Genomic DNA, 20,591 nt, shown 5'->3' with positions numbered 1-20,591 from the left:
GCTGGCTTGTCGCTTCACAGTGACACAGTTCGTGTTTATCAGTCTCAGCTAAAGACACCGGATCCCAAGCACCAGAGCTGAGACCTCTAAATCCCCCCACTAAACAGCAGGGGACAGAAATAGAGCCTTTGTCGTGTTGAACAAACACTTTCACTCGGAGTGTGTGTTTATGCGCATGCTTGTCAGGGTGAGATTGTTTGTGAGAGTATGTGTTTTTGTGAGGGCTTGTCAATATGAGATTGTGTGTGTGGGTTCCTGAGTGTTTGGTATTTTTTCGCACAGAAAGCGTTCTCACATCTGCACGCACTCACACACTCACACACACACACACACCTACTCACTTCCAGTGTACTGCACAAGATACCTTAGATGTTGACAGTCTAGGTAGCACTCAGAGAAACACCTGAGATCACACCCACAGACACAGCCTGTCATCTCACCCCAAACACCCAGGAGTTGAGCTTGTCACAGCACTCACACCATTTTAGTTCCAAACTGTTACTAAATGTAAACAACCACTGAAGAACTATATAAATTGCTAATACACTAACTCTAACTTAATTAACTATCCTTCACTTCACCTTGCTTGAACCAATATGTATATAAGTTTGAGAAACACTGTCAAAGGGTAACCGTGTCGAGAGTCTTTTAGGGTAGGCACAAAAGGCAGCAGGGAGATAAGACTCTGTAGTTGTAGATTTATTTGTCCTCCACCAGGTGCATAATCCAAGAAGTAAAAAATAAACAAAAAGACTGAGAATATAAATTAAAACAAAAAGATATTTACAAACAGCTGTATATGTACAGACAGTGTTACAGTTTAGTACACTTATCACTAAACTGAGACAGTACACTGATATCAACCTCACACTTCTGAAGCTGATAGAGAAGAGCATAGACTAAGGTCACAACCAGTGGTGTAATGGTCCCTGGAGAAGTGGGTATACTCTTAATTTTGCAATTTTTTTAAGCAGCCTATACAGCAAAGGATAAACGCCCTGTTTTGAGAATTGGGTATACGCAATGCTGACTGAAAAATAAGTGGGTATACTCCGTATACCTGCGTATACCCTGGACTACACCACTGGTTACAACCAAACTCTCACCCAAGAAGCTCTCTGCACAGAAGCCTCTTTACTACTACCACCCTAACCCTTTTAACAGGTAACTGAACTCACCCATATTGGCCTCACAGCTGAGGGGTGATGTCAAGTGGCAGAAGAAATACACTTTAAACAAAGTTAAAAAGGTACCGATAATAATTTGAACAACCTCGGGCCTTCAAAATAATGATAACAACCCTATAGTTAATTGAATCCGCGTGGGCGAAACCAAGTTCCTCTCGAACCTGCCCAAACCATAAAGTTGCCCCTGGACGGGAGCGCACTTCCTAAAAAAACAAGGAAGATGTAATGGCGGCAAGGAAATCCTCCAACATTGTCCATTGAACAAACACGGTATGTACACCGTGTCATTCTTACAAACATGCTATATGCAAAGGCAACTTAACAGTACGTTGTCAAACAACATTTGGGCAATAAAACGGAGATTTTGATCAACGGTAAATTAATGAGTGCAGTGAAATGTTTGGCGTGGTGTTAGCGAAAAGTGTGCACCCCTATGCTTCCACACACGCCAGCCAAGATGAACCAGTTCATAGAGTTATGTGGGGATGTACAATAAGGACTGTAGACGTCTCTGTTGACAGTTCAAAACATGACAAAAGTCCGTTGCGTCCGCCATTAGGTATCAGTATCCATAAAGTATTATAAACACATTTATGAATGTTTATGAAGTATTCATAATTCATTATAGCGACTAAAATCAAACTATATAACTATTTATAAATAGACATGACTCATAAAGCACTATCATCCAGCACAACTATTATTATGAACATTTGTATGGAATAAACAGCATTTAACACAAGATGTCATCAGTGCCATTATCAAGAGGTTAAAGAAGATTTATTAAACATTCTGATGCTTCAAGCAGTAAAGGCTTATACTATAACACTGTAAAGGTTTCTGAGTGCAGTCATTATTTTGTATAACCCTTTATGAATGTGTTTATAATGCTTTGTGAAGGTATTCCTAACGTCTTGATATTACACAAGTGGCAGTCGACCTAGTTTACCTTGTTGTTCTCTGCTTAATAAAGAGGTGAAAACTGAGAAGGATTTAAACACAAGACAAACAATCTGTGGGTCTGACTACACTGTCCCAGATTAGTTCATGATCGTCCCCAGGTCATCATATGTTTAAACAAATAAATAAATAAAATGCTGCAACAAGTCTGCATATCAGCATTCAGATGGCGGTTTGGCCAAGACACTGTGAGAAGAGATCTCCAGTGGTGGGCAATAGTGAGAGGGAACAGAATGGGTGGCTGGTAGGAAGAAGCCTCACAAGGACAGAAGTCCCATGGGTGTGGAGTAGAGGCACCCAGGAGGGGGACTGGACTCCCTCTCCCGCAAAGGACAAACAGAATAGGAACAGCATTAACAGAGAAAAGCCACAGTGCAGACAGCCCACCCAGAAAATTCAGGGCCCTGGGTGGCTAATTACATTAAAAAGCAGGAGTGTGTGTGAGAGAGAGAGACAGAGAGTGCTATGTATATAAGCATTTGAGTTTATGTGCGTGTGTATGTAAGGGTGCATGTGCGTGTGTGTGCGTGTGTTCGTGCACACGAGTCTGTGTCAGTGTGTTTTTGTAAATTGTAATGACGGGCTAGTAACAGTATCACACATGGCGACTGAGCTGTGAATGGCCGCTGAGCCACGGCCCCTTTGGCAAAGACGGGCCAATGAGACAGAGCGCTGTGGGGCAGGGCTCACGCTCTCACACTCTTGCTGTCTGTTTGGGAGGAGGGAGCGGATGGGAGCCTCCATCTGATGCCAGGGCTCGGGCAGCACCACATCACGCCATGCCCAATGGGATTCTTCCTCTTCATCTTCCTCTTCCTCTCTGATGACATTGTTTTGCCAACCTCCAGTTTTCTGTGCTGTCAGTGGTGATGGAATTCCGTGGCACCAAATGTTACTGTACACAATAAGCCCCTTATGGTGTGACACATGGACGATGGATTGTTCTGTCTCTCTCACACTGGTGCATTGCCTTAGAAGATGTGTCACCTGAATGGAGAAATAAAAGAAGTGGAAGAAGACATTTTGAAAAAGAGAAACAAGAGAGAATTCACTGTGAATGAAGCTGTGCTTTTCAACAGACCTGGCTTATAAGAGAAGCATTCTGTGAGGAAAAGCCAGACGTACGAGGAAGGTAATCGATCTGGGTGTCCTCCTGACCTTGCCGTGGCCCAAGCACTGGACCCCACGTTAAGCCATAAGATTGGTCTCAGTATAAACATGCCAGCTAGGGTCAGCGACAGTTCTGAACATCACAGGGAAGCGGGCAGCACATCAGCAGGTTTGAATGAGGCCAATAATGAGCTGGAGAGGGAAGCAGAGAGAGCACCATGTGATACAAGCTCACACCCCTCAGACACCCTCTTAGCAACTCTGTCGGCTTATCTTCTACTCTTACTGTGCCAGTAATGGGGGGGGTATCACTGCGGTGGAGGAAGTGTGTCAGGGTTTGTGAAAATAGAACAACGTGTGTTTATTGCTTGCAGTTTGCTCTGTGTATGTGTGTGTGTGTGTGTCTGTGTGTGTGTGTGTGTGCAGGAGAGAGAATAAATAGGCACAAACACACAGATGAACTGAAATAAACGGAGGAGGGTGTGTGTAATTATTTAGTGCTTGTTTGCAGGAGGAGTGAGCGGGTGCGATGCACCATGGGAGCGTGTGTGCGCGCGCTGCACAGTGCCGGGGCGTCTCGAGCTAATAGAGTGGGCCCGAGCCCCCAATCCACCATCCCTCCTCCAGCTGTGCTGTGTGCACGCTGTTGCTTTCAGTTAATCTCACAATGCTCTCCACCTCTCCTCCTCTCCTCCCTCTCCTCCTCCCCTACCAAACCCCCTCCAGAACTCCTCTGGTACCTCTGTGACTCACTCCGCCGTGGTGGTTAGGGGGAGAGAAGGTGGGGGAGATTCCTGGGATGCTCTGTCATTCCCCTATGATTGTCACTGCCTCTTCCACATGGTTCTGCAGCAGGAAAGCCTGGAGGTATCCTTGGAAGACAGGGAAAAAGAGGAAAGAGAGGCGGGATGCTTTCGTGGAGTGTGTGTGTTTGTGTGTGTGTGTGGGAGGGGGGGGGGGGGGGGGCAACAAGTAAGTACATAAGGATGCAGACACACACACGCACACACACACACACACACACACAAACACAAACATATGAAGAGAGAGAGGGAAAAAGAGAAGAAGTACATAGAGACAGTGGAAGCTTGCGCTGGAGTGTACTATGTGAGGTGTGGTGTGGTGTGGTATGGTGGTGTAATGTGTGTGTGCAGTCTGCACAGGTCCCTCCTCTCTCCACAGCAGTGGGCCTCCAGGTGCTGAGTCAGGTGCAGCCATCCCCAGAGACTGCTGAGCACCTCTGTCTGCTGACTGTCTGCTGGAGCTAAATGCCCCACTGACTGTCAGGCTAGCAGAGCCAGTGTGTTGTTGTACTTAGCCAAGGCACCAGCAGCTCCCAGTGGCAGGCAAAAGTGTAAATGGCTGGTTAAGCGTGACCAGGGGAGCTTGTTTGCTCCGATTTTTTGGAGTGCACTGAAGGGGAATTAAACTGCGTGTTTCAGCTCTGAGGGGAAGTTTTTGTTCACCCGTGAAGAACCCCCCACCCCCACCCCACACACACACACACACACACACACACACACACACACACACACACCATATCTGCTCCATCTCCTGCACCACTAACACTCTATTTCCAGCATGTGCCTCCATCCTCCTTCGCGATCGAGCCGCTGGAGCCTGCTGAGCCTCTCTGACCGGCTGCGTCACTCCACTGACCAAGGCAGCCCACCCTGCGGGGATGTTGCCATGGCTACTGTCTCACTGTGCCAGTGACCATAGCGATAGAGGCAGATTTAACTGAGAGAGTGTGTGTGTGTGTGTGTGTGTGTGTGTGTGTGTGTGTGTGTGTGTGTGTGTGTGTGTGTGTGTGTGTGTGTGTGTGTGTGTGTGTGTGTGTGTGTGTGTGCGCTTCTGTGGGTGACTTTACTGTATGCTTTTATGTCAGGGGGAATGCTTTCTCTGAGAGCCATGGGGTTGAGAAGCATCCGGGCACAGCATGGAAAGGCCTGGGCCTTAGGCACCGGGGGCCAGCCAGGCAGCCGAGCATGTAGCAGACATCTACTGCAGAGAGGAAACACACTCTGGAAGAGAGTGTACTAAAAAGAATAGCCGTGGCCACACTTCACCCAGGGAAACCTCAGGGGGGAGAAACAGACTGACTGCAGCGACCCTGTCTAGTTCAGTGCTCCCTGAGGGGAAGAAGAGCTTCCTCCTCAGGGGGGGAAAGATGCCTGGCAGCTGGCTTTCAGCAGGCGGGAACAGTCCATGCTGAAGTGCAGACAGCGGTCTGCAAACCCCTCGGACTTGGGGAACATTGTAAACAGAGAAAGAGAGGCAGAGAGAGAGAGAGGAGAGCAGGAGCACAGCCTGCTATTTGTAGATGGTGTAGATTTAGAATGTACAGTAGTTTGTGTTCTTCTTACGAGAGTGACTGTTACAAGTGGTGGAGCTTTGGCTGTCAACATTGCCAAACACAGGAAATGGTTCAGCACAGGCCTTTACAAGGGTAAGAAAATTATGAATCAAGGAGGGGTGGAAGCAGGTTGTTCTAGCTCCTCAATAACAGCCAACGTAATCAAAAAGAGAGAGAGAGAAAAAACAAGTCACGCTTTGTTTACATAGGTCGATTTTAGTTCCTGACAGCTCGCAGCTGCCAGGACTGAATTTCCCATTCACGGCTTGTCTAGTTTACATCCCTCGAACGGATCCTGGCACATAATCGTGTTCGCTTCCTCTGTAATTACCTATGTTAAAACTAAAAAAAGAAGGAGAAGAAAAAAAATAAATCTTTGCGATTTCATTCCCTGCAGCCAAATGTGTGGTAGCACGAGTTGTGACATGGCTGAGCTGTCCTCACAGAAGGGAATGTGCAGCACTGGAGTGCGAACGAGGCTGCTGTGTGCTGGATCATGGAGCCAGGTGGCAGATGCAAATGTCTGAGCTGGAGCTGTGCCATGTTTCACTGCCCTGGTTTGGACTGCCGACAGCACTCAGTCATATGACAGTTACCACACAATTTTGCAGTAAAGAGCAATGCAGCCAAAAAAACAAACAAAAAAGAGAAGGGAAACAAAGACACGGAATGAGTTTAGCAATATAATCCCCCACTTTGGCTTGCTTCGTGGATGCTGTCCTCTGAGAGAGGGACGCTTGTTTGGGACAAAGAATAAAAAACAACAAACAAAAAAACCAACCACAATAATCAGATACAGAGAATAACTGTAAATGTAAGTGCACAGATGACAGAAAAACCCTGAGGAATGATCTGGAACAGCATAGCTGGGCAAAACTTTCTCTCTCTCTCTCTCTCTCTCTCTCTCTCTATCTCTATCTCTATCTCTATCTCAGGGCATAGGGCTGGCTGCAGCATCAGTGATGCTATAATAGAGTAGCCTAGCCTCAGCATGACTGAGGGACCGAGGCAGTCACCCTTACGTTTTTGGGATGTGGCGACTGGACTTGGTGATGAAGTGGGGAAAAACAGTGCAGGAGATGGTATAAAAATGTATATATTTATTTACAAGGGCCTCTTAGGTTGACCCCAAAACAAAATACATACAGTACTCACAGTATTCAAGTAACTAGGCACCTGCTTGGCACATTCTAGGCACAAAAACTAAGCACGAAACTAAGCACAAAAATCAAGCACAGAAATTAGGCACAGAAACTAGGCACAGAAACTATCCACACATCTAGATAAACACTTCCTCAGAGCAGGTAAGTGTTGGATTGCTCATACGCTTTGCATGCCTCTCATGCCTGTCTCTCCAAAAAGAACCCCCTCCTCATGGAATGAGGCACCCTTTAAATAGGGCACAGCCACTTGGGCTTAATTGGTTCAATTAGGTCCAACCATTGACCCAGGGGAGCCCAGACCCAACCATTGTGGTGGGGGAGGGGAAATTCACCTTCTCACAATGACATCTAATCCCAGTTCCTGAGGATGACTTTTGACCCTGTGTTTGCGGCTGTGTGCTGACAACTGTGTAAAAGCACCTGAGTGGCACATTTCGTAGACCTTATTGACTTGTAATTTAGTGCACTCCCTTGGGAGCACACATGTTTACATTGAGTAATATTATGAAGATTGAGACAAAGTTAAGCTTAGCGGAGAGAAAGTTATTGGGATGTGTATGTTCTGTTTTCTGTTTCAGTGTTGTATTTCTACGGGTTACAGAAGTGTAAATGCATGCAAACTTTCTAAATGAAAAGAAGCTCTGCACAAAGCACACTACATTCTCTGAGTCAAAGCACTTCCTTGCTAATCTGAGGTAATTAGTTCTGGCAACGTTTTTGTTTATTCCCCCTGCTTCTATCTATTTTAATTTTGCGCTACATGTTTAGCCTGAAGCAAATGTAATTCATTTTGACCAACATGCCCTTTGGAGGTTATGTTTGGATTTTTTTTTTTTTTTATTGCAACTTGTATGGCAGAACTGTGCAGATGTATCAGACTGTATCAGACTATTATTAGGGGTTTGACTTTGTAATTCACCGCAATGGAAATTCATGCGACCTAGTCACGAAATGATTTAGGACTGGGGAACTGGACGCACCATTTATCAACAAAAAGCAGGATTTCTTGATTGAACCAGAGAAGATTTTTCTCCAGCCATTCAAGCCATTTGTTGAAAAAAAGCATATGATCAACAGATGGGCATTTTACATGTTTATTCTATGAAGATCATTCAGAGATGAAAAGGTGCCCTCTGTCTTTTATTCACTGTCTATAAATACATGAATAGAATGGAGTAATCAAGCCAGTTTTACACAAAAGCTTGAGTGGATTTGTCATGTTGCATTGAAATGTTCAGTTTGTGTAGATACTCAAAACAATACACAGCCGGACTACTGCAGCCATAAACAATATCTAGGAAAGAAGGAATGCTTAAGAACCTGGCATGTAGGATTCTATATTCAATGTTTGGATCAGAGCTGAAAAGTGGTGGATGGATAGTTTTAATTTTGCAAAAAGGCAAGCTTTGACATCAAGTCTGCTAAATAACACAGTGTACAATAACACAGTGTACACACTGGCATGCACACACACACACACACACGCACACACACACACACACACGTAAGGACAAAATGAATGAAGTGATTGCCAGAGCCACCTGGCTTCATCAGCATATTCTCCCAGGAGCCTGCAGATTTCAGGGCAGCTGTCAGACAGTTTCTGAGTCCCCAGAGGAATTAGACAGGAGCGGAGCTGGGCACAAGGCAGACAGCGCTGAGAGACATGGCCGACAGCATTAGCCATGGTTACACTCCCACGGCCCGGCCTCAGAGGCACCGGCAGGGCAGTGAGAGAGAGAGAGCACTCGGTGGCTGTAAACTCTCACCTCATTTCCAAGAGTATTTTCTACCTGAGTCAAGCAAGTGTGTACATAAGCGTGACATCATGATGACTTATTGTGATTTTGCCTGTGTGACATGACACAGGTGACGCTGACCAGTTACGATGCAATGCCGTCTTACTGACTCCCCTTCTCTGTTGTGTCATTTGTATGTTTATAAGCCAGTTCTAAACCATTTCCTTCTTCCCAACTCTCAACTATGCAGTTGACTGTGACTATAGCAATTCTCTGACAGAGCATTGCATGAAACCATCCACAAAGCCAATACAGTTATCAAGGTACATGTATAAACCACAATTGGAAGATATCTTATTTTCTACACAAAAACACACATGGAAAATACTTAATTGCGCAAGTATAACCTTGTATGATTATAATGCAGTAAACTGTACTGGACTCATGCACTTTCCTTGACGACTTGTGTGCTGAAATGTGTCACTCTCTTATTTAATCAGCCATGCATACCCAGAGTTCTTTAACTATGACTCTTACTGTTTCACACCGCCTGAGATTGGTCTCATGTACTGTATATCACAATAGATGTAGAAGCTAGGAAGGAGAGGAGAAGAGGAGGATAGTTTGTCTGTCTTTTTATTTTTTCCCACTGTGTCTCTTTCTCTCTAACCCATCCCCTCTTCATGCTGTCCAGCCCTGAACAGAAATGTACTTTCTCTTCTAAGATTATGGCCCTGCAAGAAGGACCTGAATATGTATAATGGTGTCAGATGGCATTAGTCCAGCCCATTCCATGTCTGGCCTGGGTGACTGTCATAGTGAGTTTTCTAAACATCTGTCTGCACTTTTTCTTTTTTCCTCCCTCTCTCTCTCTCTCTCTCTTTCTCTCTCTCTCACTAGTCTGGTGGCATCAAAGGAGCCTGACAACCCTCGGGGAAGAGCAGTTCCCATGTCACCCTCTGACTTCTTGGACAAGCTAATGGGACGGACCTCTGGCTATGACGCAAGAATCAGGCCCAACTTTAAAGGTACAGTCACATTTGTGTCTTTTTCAGGAATCTTTAAATCCGATCTTCTGCTTCGTCTTGCATCACCTAACATCAGTGCATTTCACAAACATCTGCACAGGTGAAATCACACATTTGAATGAGAGTGAAGTAAGAATTATTTCGTTTGTGTCTAATTCAATGACACACTGATAAGGGAAGGTGGCTGCTTAAAAACCTCACAAATGCTCACAGATTTGTTGTCGTTGTTGTTGTATCCGGCTGATTAGGTCCTGTGTGTTTGGCAGTCATGTTGTTGTGTTTAGCACTTGTGGGCTATAGACAGCCCATGTTGGATTGACCTCTGTTTGAAGTCCCCAACCAATAGCACTAGGAATTCAACATCTTGTCCTGTGTAGAACTAGAATTTTGCCATACTTATCAGTCAGTTGCAGTGGACTGGATTGGCCTGGAACTGAGCTTGAATGAAAAGGGGACAGACGGTGTTTACTCTCCATGTAGCCAAGCACTCCCTACGATGGCTCTGTGGCTCCCAGCCCTGGCTCCTGCCTCACTCCTGGCCTGAGCTGCACACAACACTGACAGCCAGGGTCCCATATTCAGCTATTCCCTCCAAATTATTATTATTTAAAAAAAAAAAAAAGAAAGAAAATGGAAACTGGCAGACAAAGGCCTGGCAGCACACTGTTTAAAGACTGACAGCTAAGGGTCCTGTGCAAGTCATCACTCCTAACAGGATTCCAGTGTGAAGTGCGTATGTGTCTGAAATGCATGAGCGGGGATCCATATATATCACCTTTGGAGCTAGACAGGGACTCAGGCAGCAGGCAGATAATGGGGAATGGTGGGTGAAGCGTGAGGAGGCAGGGGGACATAGATGGAATAAAATCAGCCCATGTGAGTATCTGTGAATGCTGACAGAGGCAGGCGGCAGGTGAGGGCCAGCGGTGCGTTCAGCTCGATCGGCTCTACCAGCATGACATCTGCACCTCAATTTGCAACCCAAACTGCAATGCTTTTAAACCATCATCTGTGACAAAGCCTTTCAATATGGCCACATGCTCACAGCAATCACACGTTACCAGTCCAAGCCACCAGAGAGGCTGGTACCATGAATAAGGAGCTAATCATCCTTGGGTCACTTACTGGATCATTTATGCATAGTGACAACATGCTGTGTTCATGGGGGACACGGTTTTGCCCGGAACCAGCTGAACTAATATAGTCTTCATATTAACTCAAGACCAGGATCAAAGCTGTAATTAGACTGTTGAAATACGGACCAAATTTTGCAGTAAAATATTATTAATTAAAGGTTACCATATTAGTTCATTTTGAGATCAGATTCCAATCTGTTTGAAAAATATGCTATTGAAAACAGCTTATATTTCTTGCATTTGTATGCTAAATGTTGCCAATTTAAAATAGCCCACTACATAAGTATTCCAAATGCGATCCTCCATCAGAGTGTTCCCATAAGAATGGGATTCAGAGCCCAAGATATGAATAGCACCAGCAGTTGGTCTTTGAAAGACACGTCCGCACCCATGTAGTGCTTTCAGCAGCTCGGTGTTTGTGAGATGCCTACAGGGAGGCTGTTTGAAAAGGATGGATTCACATCCACGCAGCATCTGTAGAGCTTCACTACTTTGTGACTATATATAAAGAAAGACTTCAGCCTACTCTGTATGATCTCACTATGCTTCATCAAGTGAACCATGATGAACCATCCACATAATGCAGCACTACAGTAAATGAGCCCCCAGGTAATTCCTTACCAAGTCACAATGAGCCGTAGACAGACTACTGCAGACTGCGACTGATGTGGGGAACCTCAAGAGTAGAATGTGTTCTTCATGAAAGAAGATGAGAGTTTTCTAAATGAGCAAACCTGGACTGTTCATTCTGTCTTTTCGTACAGGTCCTCCGGTGAATGTGTCATGCAACATATTCATCAACAGCTTTGGGTCTATTGCAGAAACAACAATGGTGAGTCAATCTTACAGTTTCTCATACTGCACTACAACAGCGTCCTACTGTGGCTCTATGGTCCCTCTCACAGTAAGCTCTAGGGTACAAACCCCAGTTGGATCCATGCTGTAATGTGTGTGAGTGTGTAGAGGACTAAGCGCCGGACCTGGGGTGACAGGGCCTTTTCTGCTGCTGCACCCTCCCTCTGGAATGAACTCCCTCTCCCCATCCGTCTGGCTCCCAACATAGCACTATTTAAACAATCCCTCAAAACTCACCATTTCAACCTCGCCTTCACCTGAACATCCCCTGCTCCCTCCCCTCCACTAATAGATTTATATGTTAGCTTTTCTTTCTATAATGTTCTGTTTGTCTGTTTTGTTCGATCCTTTTCTTTATATTTTACTGTTGTCTTGTTTTGCTTGTCCTCACACTTGTAAAGCGACTTTGGGTATTTAGAAAAGCGCTATAAAAAAATGAATTATTATTATTATTATTAGTGTGTATGAGTGTGTGTGTGTGTGTGTGTGTGTGTGTGTGTGTGAGCGTGTGTGCGTGTGTGTGTGTGTGTGTGTGTGGAGGGGCTTCTTATCTGGGAATGTCACAGCTTTGGCATGCCTTGGTGATGAGTCAGAGGGCATGTTCATGTCAGCGGTAGACCCCAGGCCAGGGCATGACCCATGGGCATCCCCAGGAAGTGGGCACTGTGGTGGTGGTGTGGGCACGCAGATGATGACAGCATGGACACAAGCATGCCACGTATCCTGAGCATGCATCCATCGCCACCCCTCCCTCAGTCCTCCCCCGCAAGCCCCTGGGGAAGCATTACATAAGGCCGTTTCTGTTCCCACGACCTGATGAATTAATTAAGCACTATTAAGCTGTTACGAAAACTTCTTATCTGAATGACAGTCTAACTGAGGAGGACTGCTCAATTCAATTCATTTGAACTCAATTCAATTCAATTCAATTTTATGTACATAGCGCCAAAACAATGATATTGTCTCAACTATGCATTTACATTGTAAACTAAACATTGTAAACTTTTGCATTAATGAAGGTGTTAAGCTAAGCAATAGGAGCCAATGGAGAAAGAACTGAGCACCATTCCTGTTGTCAAGACGATATTTTGTTGGAAACATGGATGACACTGAGGAGAGTTATTCCAAGCCTGTTATTGATGTTGAGCTATGTTAACAGTAAGAGCAGACAGGTGAACTAACCATGGGGGTAAATGGCAAAAACATGCAAACAAACACACACACACACACACACACACACACACACACACACACATACACACACACACACACACACATACACACGCACCCAGAGACAAATGTGCTGCTGGGTCATCTGTGACAGTCTGCCAGCACAAAGTCTGAAAGTTCTCATGTCACAAAGTGTGCAAACACACACACACACAGACACACATAGACACACACACACACACACACACAGCACTGTTTTGTACTTTCCTCAGCCTCATCTGAATAAAATATATGCTGAGAGAGAAGACACTCTGAGTGAAGTAATTACCTCTGACGAGCCAGTGCTCGCGTGGGCTCCCCTCAGTGCTCCGAGAACTCACACTTCATAAATACACCACTGCCAAGCCCCGCGCTGCAAATCACTCTGCGATTTGCTCACAGCTGTTAGATTTGCTTTGTGGTCCAAAGCCTCAGCAGATGATGAAGGAAATTCATTCTTTTCAAACACTCAAGCCATGTGGTGGAATGGAATGTGAAGTGACTTAACCTAAAGCTGCACTGGGAATTAAAAACGGAACCCGGTGTGTGCTCGGGAGAGTTGACGTGAGGAAAGTTTGACTTGCCGTTTGGCAGCACAGCGAGGGGGGACTTTGAGGAGATCATTCAGTTGTAGTGGAGTGGTAACTCCTCCAGCCCAGCAGAGTGGCTTTGGGGACGTAAGGCACACACATATTTATATAGTTGTTTTTCTTTCTTTCTCTGAAACAAAAGAAATCAGGAGGTGGAGAGTGGAGGCCTCAGAGAGGGAGAGGGAGAGGGAGAGGGAGACTGCTGCACAGGGATTCTCTTCTGGCCGGCTTCCTCCATATGCCACATCTGGATTACCGTAGCACTTCTTAAAGGCACAGCTCTGCCATCTGGCAGAGAGAGAGGGAGAGAGAGAGGGCAGGAGAGAGAGAGAGAGAGATTGCAAAGGCGGTGATGTAATCCCTGAAGCCAGGACAGAGCAAGAATGGAGCATTAAGAGCACATGGCATCACTGAACATCAGGGTCCAGCCTCAGGTCACTGCCTTTGACTGCACTGAAAAAAGCCAGTCAAGCTCAACTCCAACAACAAAGATAGAGACAGGAGGAGGGCGAGAATGACAGAAAAGAGCGGGAGAAAATTAAGTGTGAGAAAAGGAGTGATCTGTTGAGACTAACAGTGACACAGTTAACAGAGAGAGAGGGAAAGAAAGAGAGAAAGAAAGAGAGAGAGAGATTACTCGGGTCATCATAGATGAACACTGACCCTGCAGTCGGTTTACTCCAAAATGTCAAATTACACACCCAAGACACCATGAACAAAGTGTCCAGCTGTTGCAGTTCGAAGAGCCGCTCTGGCCTCATCTCTGTCATGTCTTTCTCTCCGACGCCTCTCCCTTGTCATGGATGAACCACAGATGCCCTCAGAGCCTTCACCCTCCATCGCTGCTCATCTGCACAGCTGATGCGATGGTAATGCCCAGACCATCCAGCGGTGAGCAGGGATGGGCCTCTGGAAGTGAGCAACTGAGCAACTGAGCTTGCATGGGTGCCAGTGGTCAGCTCGTCATGCCACACGCTTTGGCACAGCACAATGAGGTCTGAGAGGGTCAAGAATGTCGCTAGAATACATTTGAAATTCAGTAGCACATGCATGGCAGTGATATATGGAAATCACACCACTTTACTCCACAGCAGTCCACAGCAGTGGTATAATTCCCCTCTCCCTTTTGCCTCAAGTGCTTTTATAACAGGTTTGCCAGCAGTTAAAATGATTTACCCATCATTTCGAACAGAAACAGTTAAGCTGTACTTTTACATTTATGGTTTTTGCATCTGTGGTTGTTGAGCAGAAACCTGTTATTTGTTCATTTTGGTGACCAAGTCATGACATCTTACCTGCAGGTCGTTAGGTCTAGAAGCTAAGCACGAATGATTAGAAAAGGATGCAATGGTAAAACTGGCAAAACACTTGTACAATAATAATGGACCTGCAAAGTAGTGGTATACAAAAATCATAGCACTGAACGCAACAGGTAACAATCATGTGTTAAACCATGTTATAAGTACTCTATATGTTTAGAGGAACACCACCATTTATCTCAAAGCAAGTTACATATTTAGGACAAAAGGCAATCACACAAATAATTTCCAAGGCCAGAGACATTTTTCTGTGATTAATACAGAAGAAATGTGTTTGCTGTATTGCTTAAAATGTAGTCCATTTGCATTCTTAACAACACTAATGGAGAGTTTCTCTATAATATAACTGCCTGAAGCCAAGCTCTCAGATATTCCTATTGGTCCTTATTCATCTGACTCTGCTCACATACTGATTATGTAATACATGGGACAGGACTCTGACAGTGCCCCCAATACTAAGGGCCAGATGTACGGACGCTGGGGAGCTTGGACAGTCCGCGGAAAGCGCACACTGTGTCCTTCCATTTTACATTGAAGGTATTAAACCTGCATCTTATCCCGTAATCAATACATGTCTCCACCTCAATTGTAATTTGCCCCGTCTACAACTGAAAAGGATAATTGAAATGTGGGCAGATTTGAATGGAAGCACAATTGAGTGGAATCGTAGAACCTATGACTGACAGAAAACAAAACCAATCAGGAAATAGATGCATGCTAACAAGGTGTCATCAAACGGAGAGATAATTTAGGGCAGTAATTATATACCACTAAAATCCTGACTAGGACTATTTGTGTGGCTATGAGAAACTAAATCGATAGTGTAGCAGGCAGCTATATATAGGGAAGTGGATGAAGTGAATACAAAAGTGATGACAAGACATAAAAAGACATAACCAAAATTCCCCAGTGGACTGATCCCTGCTCAACCCCTCCCATAATTTTGCCGCAAACTTTCCCCACGACCCTTCCATGAATGCATATCCAGAGCAACTTGTCATTGCTTTTCAACTTTGCAACTTGTCATTCTGCGCTCCTGTGGCAGATAGAATGCGGTTTTAACCATAACCATGTGCAGTCTGTTCGTTCATACCATGCCATGTGACAGTGACGTGCGGTGAGGTTCGTGGCCGGTGAGGCACAGAAACCGGAAGTGATTACGTCATTCCGGTATCTAGTTCACATTTCACATTTAGTCATTTAGCAGACGCTTTTATACAAAGCGACTTAAAAGGATGTATACACATTTTACATTTACACTGATGGCACACTGCACATCAGGAGCAATTAGGGGTTCAGTGTCTTGCTCAAGGACGCTTCGACAGGGAATTGAACTAACAACTTTCTGATTACTAAACGACTTATCTACCTCCTGTACCACTGTCGCCCCTAGTTGTTTAAAACATAGACATGTATACATACAAGTTATTGTCTAATACCAGGACTTTTAAACAATCGTTTTTTTGTTTTGTTAATTGTGATAAGTTATACGGCTCAATACCCAACTGACTTGTTAACCAAAATTTTACAGTCATACGACTAAACTCACAAGTGACTTGTTAACCTAAGCTATACGGCTAAACACACAACCGGAGACGGTTGTGACGGTGGTCAAACAGGGGACTGACGAACACTGCGATTGCTTTGTTCTTTAATTCTTGTATCATACACAAACAACAGTTGGCATAGGCAGCATTGCTGACAGGCAAACTTCTTCTGTCTCATTTTATACAACACATTAATCAAATAAAAGTAAACCAGTGCACAAACAATTCGAACAACCATGCACATATTACACACACATTTCGCTATTTGAGCAACATACCTGTATCATACACAAACAGCAGTTGGCATACGCAGCATCTGCACAAGTAAAATAAAATGATAAAATACATCAGGTTCAGTATGGCAGCACGGTAGCTAACGGAACGGGAGGAATGGGAAGTTCCCAGCGAACTATAGCTAATCACTAGCCTGGATGCCAGACGAACTTAGCCACGCCCACAAAAATTTAGGTCGGGAAGTTCGGTCTGGTGTCGCTCCGTTGAGGAGAAACTATCTCCTCACAAAAATCTGTGAGGAGATAGATAGACCAATCAAATTGTCAGGGCGGGCTTTATACGATGATGGACAGATGATCAACCCTAACATAATCAACCACGTCACCAAAGAGCTTTTGGGGTGAATTCGTTTTCAACAAACATGGCTGCCGTTGGAGAGCTGAAATGTGGAAATTCGAGTCTGTTTTAGAAGACATTGACAGCACATTCATTTTGAAAGAGGAACAGATAAACGCGATCAAGGCATTTGTCGATCGAAAAGATGTTTTTGCCGTCCTTCCTACGGGATCCGGTAAAAGTTTAATGTATCAGCTGGCCCCATGGTCTACGTTATGGTCATACTACGTTGCTCTGATTGGTTCTAGATATATCCAATTGAGCGAAGAGGCATTTTTTTTCCTGGTTTGGTTGAAACACGCCCCATAATTACAGCCCAACGGAGCGGTATCAGACTCATATTCTGACTAGAATTATGAGTATGACATCGTCAGGCTAGCTAATCACAGTGTGTATATATAATGAACCTCGTAGTCAAGTGAAAAATACAATCAACTTTCTGCCGATTGACAAAACTGCTTTACAACCAACACAATACAGAGTAATCATAGAAAATACACGTTACATGTCGAAGTTGTCGACATTCACTGCATCTATCTATCTAAAAGTTTACAAATTGTGATGGTAATTTTGCATAGTGGACCTACTGCTGACAGGCAAACTTCTTCGGTCTCATTTACATTCCAGACATTGTCACACGTTGAGAAGAGATGACAGGGAAAGCAGTAAGCTCCGGCATTGGTCTCCCATCATTGAACATTTCACGTTTGGACTGAAAGTCCAGTTTTGAGAACCGCTTCAGCTTAGCAATAAAATCTTCCATTTTCCAAGTAGAAGTGTAGAAGAAGAGCAACGTTCCCCTAGCATAACCCCGACAGGTGCGCCCTCGCACGCCCCCTTCATTGAGGCAGAGGTACTGTGTGCCTCACCTACATGATTTTTCAATGCGTTTTGAGCTCAGCTCAAAGGTTCTACGCATGTGCGCGCATGCACAAAACCCAGTTTGGAGCGATTGCGCAATCCTAGGGGTCTGTTCGAATAGGCTTAAAATGCTCCCTTCCTTCCTTCCTTCCTCCCTAGTAAGAGAGCAAGTACTGTTCGAAATGTCTTAAACCTTCTCTTCCGCTTTAGTAAGATACCTTGAAATACGTCACATAACGGTCATTTTTCAAGAGAGCATCTGAGCTGCCTTGCTCTCTTATGGCGGCAGGTATTACCCATAACTCTCTGCGCCATTGCGAGACAAATTTAAAAAAAGATGGCGGATGAAATCGTCGAAGTTCCACAAAAGTATTCACCGATGTACGTTTCTTTGCTTTTTTTTGGTCATTTTTTTTAAAAAGTTACCGAGAAATAAACAGTGTACTATGTACTTATGTCATGATTGATTAACAAAAATAGTCTGTTTCGTTAGCGATGTATCCGTTAGCCAGGTCGCTAACAGTAGCTGCTAGCTAGCAAATAAGCACACACAGCATGATGACACAGCGTCATGTTGCCGTACATCCTATCTTAATAGACTGTTCGAAATCAACGTTTTTTGAGATACCTTTCCCCGAAAGGACCTCTCTCGTCAGACACCTGTCCAACAAGAGATCAAGGATTAGACAGCTATCTAAGAATCCAAACACAACCTAGGTGAGGCACTGCCTCACTATCTCCCATAGACAATACATGGTGCCTCACCCGACCGCACGTCCCTTGTTTTCTCCCGTCTATTTGAATAGGACATGCGCAAATTCAGCGAATTCAGCGATTTTGATTATAAAAATGCTCGAAATGATTGGAATCATGCAGAAATTACACCTATACCACAGATTAGTAGAGAAATATGAATATTTATTTTATTTTATAATTTTTTTTTTAAGGCTCTGCCTCACCTGCCTCATATGACCGCACGTCCCTGCCATGTGATGAAAATGCCTAAAGCGTACGCAAACGTGTTAGTACATCTGCCCCCAAGCATTTATTTTGAAAATCACGGAACAGTCTTTCAAGACAGACATGCTAGTCAGTCTGGCCGACGAAGGTCTAGGCACAAGGACCCCAGGAGGATTGAAACACATTTCACGACACTAGATAATAACACGTGTATTAAAAAAAAAAACATGGCCTCATTGGTGTGTTATCGAGTCACACAAACATGGAAAGCCACTCAAGGTGCAAGTACAGCATGACAGGCGGTTGGAGACTCAACAAGCGTGAAAAAGGTTAAATCCACGTGTGGGTGACCAAGAAAGTAATGGCTTGAAAGAGCAATACACTGCAGAGAGGACAGGAAGAGACAGAACATGAGGAGGGGAGGAATGAGGAAGGGGATACTGAGCCCACTGTCATGTGTGATTCGGGGGAAAAAGTCTACTAAAGTACAGAACTCTGATGAGTGCCCTCTCTCTCTCTCTCTCTCTCTCTCTCTCTCTCTCTCTCTCTCTCTCTCTATCTGTCTATCTCTGTCTCTCTATCTATCTATCTGTCTATCTATCTATCTATCTGTTGATATATCGATCGATCTATCTATCTATCTATTGATATATCGATCTATATATCGATCTATGTATCTCTCCCTCTCTCTCATGTGTGTGCTCCTTCTCCCTCTCCCTCCATCTCCCTCTCCTCTTGGTGTCTCAGCATTGCATGCATAGATGTGTACATATTTACAGTACATATGTGGCATTCTATTTCTGCTGGTACTACAAGTGAGGCGCAAGTATTTTTAGATCGCTGGGCGCACTGCAGCCATCTGTCTGTGGTGAAGCATCTACGACCTCATGAGGATGCACGTATGGAGGTTTGATTAATCAATGGGACAGGCCCGGGATTCCGTCAAGCGCACGGATCAGCCCTGCTTGAGCACACAATAGCACGGCAGATGTCAAGAGATTGCCAAGGAGAACACTGGAGCTCCTCGCTGCCCTCGGAGGCAGCAGATGTGCATGGCGGAAAGTGCTAGAAAAAATCAAACCGCACAAAAGAGCAGAACATGTTTTGTTGAAAATGAAAACATCTGATAATTGTCCTGCTATTGTTTATTGTTTTTTATTAAGCTTTTCAAAATGATAGACTACAAAAGATAACAGGTGCTGTGTGACTAGGAGGAAGTGTTTCAGGTGCGTAGCAGGCTTTGTGGGGAGCTTTGGCTGTTTTGATACGGGTGTGGTTCATGTTGGGTCATGTTGGTTCTTGGCGTGCACAGAGCAGTCAGAGTTTGTGTCACCGCATTAGCTCTGAGTTTGACGGTGCAAGCTCCCCCCTCGCCCATGTACTCAGCCACCCACCCCTGGCTGACAACACCACACGTCTCACAGGCTCTTCCTCTGACAGCCAGCGTCTCCTGAGGAGCCTGGGCCTGAAGAGCTCTCTTGGGCCTGTCCCTGTATCGGTGCCATGTGTTTGCTTCAGAAGGGAACTCTATCTCCTTCTCTCCCTCTGTCTTCCTTCCGAGCGTGGACTGTCCCCTCCTGCGCTGCCTGCTGAGTGTCATCCAGGCACCCTCTAAAAAAAAACATGCTGGCTTTCTAATAAACTCTAATGGAAACGTCTCAGCTGGACGGACTGTGACACCGAAGTCACATCCTCACCCAGAGCCACAGTCGAAAGCAAGAGCCCCCCCCCCCTTCTTAGAGGCACTGTCATGTTTTATTACAACAACCCTAGTCTTCATTGCCATCTGAATTATGTCACAGAAACTAATATAAAATGCAGTGAGATTCATACATTTAATCTCATCTTAACATCTTATTTTTCATTGTTGTTCTGAAATGTATTAAATTGATTAAATTCATATTACTATAAATACATTTGCTGGTTTATTATTTCCAAACA

The 20,591-nt window shown here is 44.7% G+C and overlaps 1 protein-coding gene across 1 annotated transcript in view; it reads left to right on the top strand.

Moving 5' to 3' along the window:
* Window positions 1-20,591, top strand: part of glra3 (glycine receptor, alpha 3) — a 59,015-nt gene that overhangs the window by 13,558 nt on the left and 24,866 nt on the right. Inside the window, exons 2-3 of the mRNA XM_031559369.1 lie at window positions 9,416-9,543; window positions 11,444-11,511. Coding sequence (XP_031415229.1) covers window positions 9,416-9,543; window positions 11,444-11,511 — 196 coding nt within the window. The remainder of the gene's footprint in view (window positions 1-9,415; window positions 9,544-11,443; window positions 11,512-20,591) is intronic.

This window comes from Clupea harengus, chromosome 22 (genome assembly GCF_900700415.2).
Source record: "Clupea harengus chromosome 22, Ch_v2.0.2, whole genome shotgun sequence".
Classification (NCBI taxonomy): domain Eukaryota; kingdom Metazoa; phylum Chordata; class Actinopteri; order Clupeiformes; family Clupeidae; genus Clupea; species Clupea harengus.
Note: the sequence above shows the minus strand (reverse complement) of the source record. Positions and strands in the feature narration are given on the sequence as shown.